This window comes from Austrofundulus limnaeus, unplaced genomic scaffold (assembly GCF_001266775.1).
Source record: "Austrofundulus limnaeus strain Quisiro unplaced genomic scaffold, Austrofundulus_limnaeus-1.0 Scaffold2307, whole genome shotgun sequence".
Taxonomy (NCBI): Eukaryota; Metazoa; Chordata; class Actinopteri; order Cyprinodontiformes; family Rivulidae; genus Austrofundulus; species Austrofundulus limnaeus.
Window position 1 is genome coordinate 10,136 of NW_013954709.1, and position 2,752 is coordinate 12,887.

The window sequence follows — 2,752 nt, forward strand, 5'->3', positions numbered from 1 at the left end:
AATACTATAATAATAATAATAATAATAAGGTGTTGGAATGATTCTGTCTCTGCTCCTGCAGGAACTTGATGATGATGATGATGATGAAGAGTGAGTGTGTCCTCCGGGTCTGATCAGGATCAGTAGTTCTCCGCTCTCAGACCCGTGGTCTTCAGGGATGGCGTTTCACGGCGCCGGCCAGCAGGCAGTCTGTGGAGATCTGTTTCCAGGTTCTGAGCTGGGCCACAAGTATTTCTGCGTGGGCTCCTCCTGCGGAGCTCCCTCCACCGGCCTCAGTGCCACGCCATGCCTGAACGGACCCACGGCCCCGGCCGGGACCCCTCGTCACCCCACGGCCCTCGGAGGCAGCGCCGGCGGCGGGGCGGCGGTGCCTCAGCCCTACAGCAACCCGGCCAGCGAGGTGCCCAGCCCTGCGGAGATGGAGCCGGACCGGCCCATCGGTTACGGTGCTTTTGGAGTCGTTTGGTAACTCGGACCCTCCTGACTTGAATCAAAGCATTTCTCCTGGTGTCCGAGGATCTGATTGGATGTTGTGGTTCTGCTGCAGGTCCGTCACGGATCCTCGGGATGGTCGAAAGGTGGCTCTGAAGAAGATGCCCAACGTTTTCCAGAACCTGGTCTCCTGTAAGAGGGTCTTCAGAGAGCTGAGGATGCTGTGCTTTTTTAAACACGACAACGTAAGGACCAGGTCCGGGTGCTGTGGTGGTCTGGTTCTGTTCTGATGACGTCCTGAAGGTCTGGTTTTTGTCTCTGCAGGTTCTGTCAGCTCTGGACATCCTGCAGCCTCCACAGATCGACTGCTTTGAGGAAATGTATTCTTTCAGTTAGGAAGTCAGAACCAGGTGGTGGCCCTAAGACCACTGCTGTCCCAGTGCCCCTTCATGAAGTGTCCTCCTTTAAGTCTCTTTGTTGAGCTGCTGGTTCAGGTTCAGGTTCAGGTTCTGGTTCTGGTGGATCTGTTGTTAGACAGACGTGTGTTTTCTTTGACACAGCCTCACAGATACGTGATCACAGAGCTGATGCAGAGCGACCTCCACAAGGTCATCGTGTCTCCTCAGCCTCTCACCACAGACCACATCAAGGTCTTCCTGTACCAGATCCTCCGAGGTGAGTCACTGTCCAGACCAGCCAGACCAGGGTTCACTCTAGGACGGTCTCAGACTTGTCCCTGATGTGTCCTCTGTGTGAGCGTCATCGTCTCGTTGGAAAAGACAGAATTTAATCCTTAACTTAACTGACCTCTAATCAAGGTGATCTCCAGGTTAGTCCTGCTGGTCCAGGTTAGTCCTGCTGGTCCAGGTTAGTCCTGCTGGTCCAGGTTAGCTCTGCTGGTCCAGGTTAGTCCTGCTGGTCCCGGTTAGTCCTGCTGGTCCAGGTTAGCTCTGCTGGTCCAGGTTAGCTCTGCTGGTCCAGGTTAGTTAGTCCTGCTGGTCCAGGTTAGTCCTGCTGGACCAGGTTAGCTCTGCTGGTCCAGGTTAGTTAGTCCTGCTGGTCCAGGTTAGTCCTGCTGGACCAGGTTAGCTCTGCTGGTCCAGGTTAGTCCTGCTGGTCCAGGTTAGCTCTGCTGGTCCAGGTTAGTCCTGCTGGTCCAGGTTAGCTCTGCTGGTCCAGAAACCAGTTTTCAGGCTGAGCTGGTTCTTCAGGGGAGAGTTGATGTAGACACCTGATGATGATGATGGTTTTGTCCTTCAGGTTTGAAGTACCTTCACTCTGCTGGGATTTTGCACCGAGACATCAAACCTGGAAACCTGCTGGTCAACAGCAACTGTCTGCTGAAGGTGACACCTGTCTGTTTACAGTAAATAAAGCCTGTTGTTTACAGTAAATAAATCCAGTTGTTTACAGGTAAATGACTGGTTGTTTACAGTAAATAAATCCTGTTGTTTACAGTAAATAAATCCTGTTGTTTACAGTAAATAAATCCAGTTGTTTACGGTAAATAAATCCAGTTGTTTACAGTAAATAAAGCCTGTTGTTTACGGTAAATAAATCCAGTTGTTTACAGTGAATAAAGCCTGTTGTTTACAGGTAAATAAATCCAGTTGTTTACAATAAATAAATCCAGTTGTTTACAGTAAATAAATCCAGTTGTTTACAGTGAATAAAGCCTGTTGTTTACAGGTAAATAGCTGGTTGATTACGGTAAATAAATCCAGTTGTTTACAGGTAAAGGACTCACGTTGACACTTTATTTTGGTTCAGATCTGTGACTTCGGCCTGGCCCGTGTGGAGGAACCCGACCCGTCTCGTCACATGACCCAGGAGGTGGTGACCCAGTACTACCGGGCTCCTGAAGTCCTGATGGGCTGCCGGCACTACGGCTCAGCCATCGATGTTTGGTCTGTGGGCTGCATCTTCGCCGAGCTTCTGGGCCGCAGGATCCTGTTCCAGGCCCAGAGTCCCATTCAGCAGGTCAGACAGACCGGGCTCTACTTGTTTATTAGATCAGAACCAGAACTCTCCGTCAGTGATAATCTGGATTATTGTTTTTTTCTGTCTGGTCCAGTTGGATCTGATCACAGACCTGCTGGGAACTCCGCCTCTGTCGGCTCTGGCCTCGGCCTGCGAAGGAGCCCGGGCCCACATCCTGAGGGGGCCCCACAAACCGGTATGGACCAGACCAGTTCTGGTCCCAGACCAGTTCAGCTTTGTCTTTTTTATTTTGAATTATTAATCATTTTAGATTAGATTAGATTAGATTAGATTAGATTAGATTAGATTAGATTAGATTAGATTAGATAGACCTTTATTG

The 2,752-nt window shown here is 50.1% G+C and overlaps 1 protein-coding gene across 1 annotated transcript in view; it reads left to right on the forward strand.

Annotated features, from left to right (window-relative positions):
- Positions 1 to 2,752, forward strand: part of nlk1 (nemo-like kinase, type 1) — a gene marked incomplete at its 3' end in the record, with an annotated part of 7,776 nt that overhangs the window by 3,503 nt on the left and 1,521 nt on the right. The window contains 7 exon segments of the mRNA XM_013999480.1: positions 62 to 465; positions 548 to 677; positions 757 to 812; positions 1,001 to 1,107; positions 1,693 to 1,778; positions 2,203 to 2,412; positions 2,507 to 2,608. Of these exon segments, the coding sequence (XP_013854934.1) occupies positions 158 to 465; positions 548 to 677; positions 757 to 812; positions 1,001 to 1,107; positions 1,693 to 1,778; positions 2,203 to 2,412; positions 2,507 to 2,608 (999 nt within the window).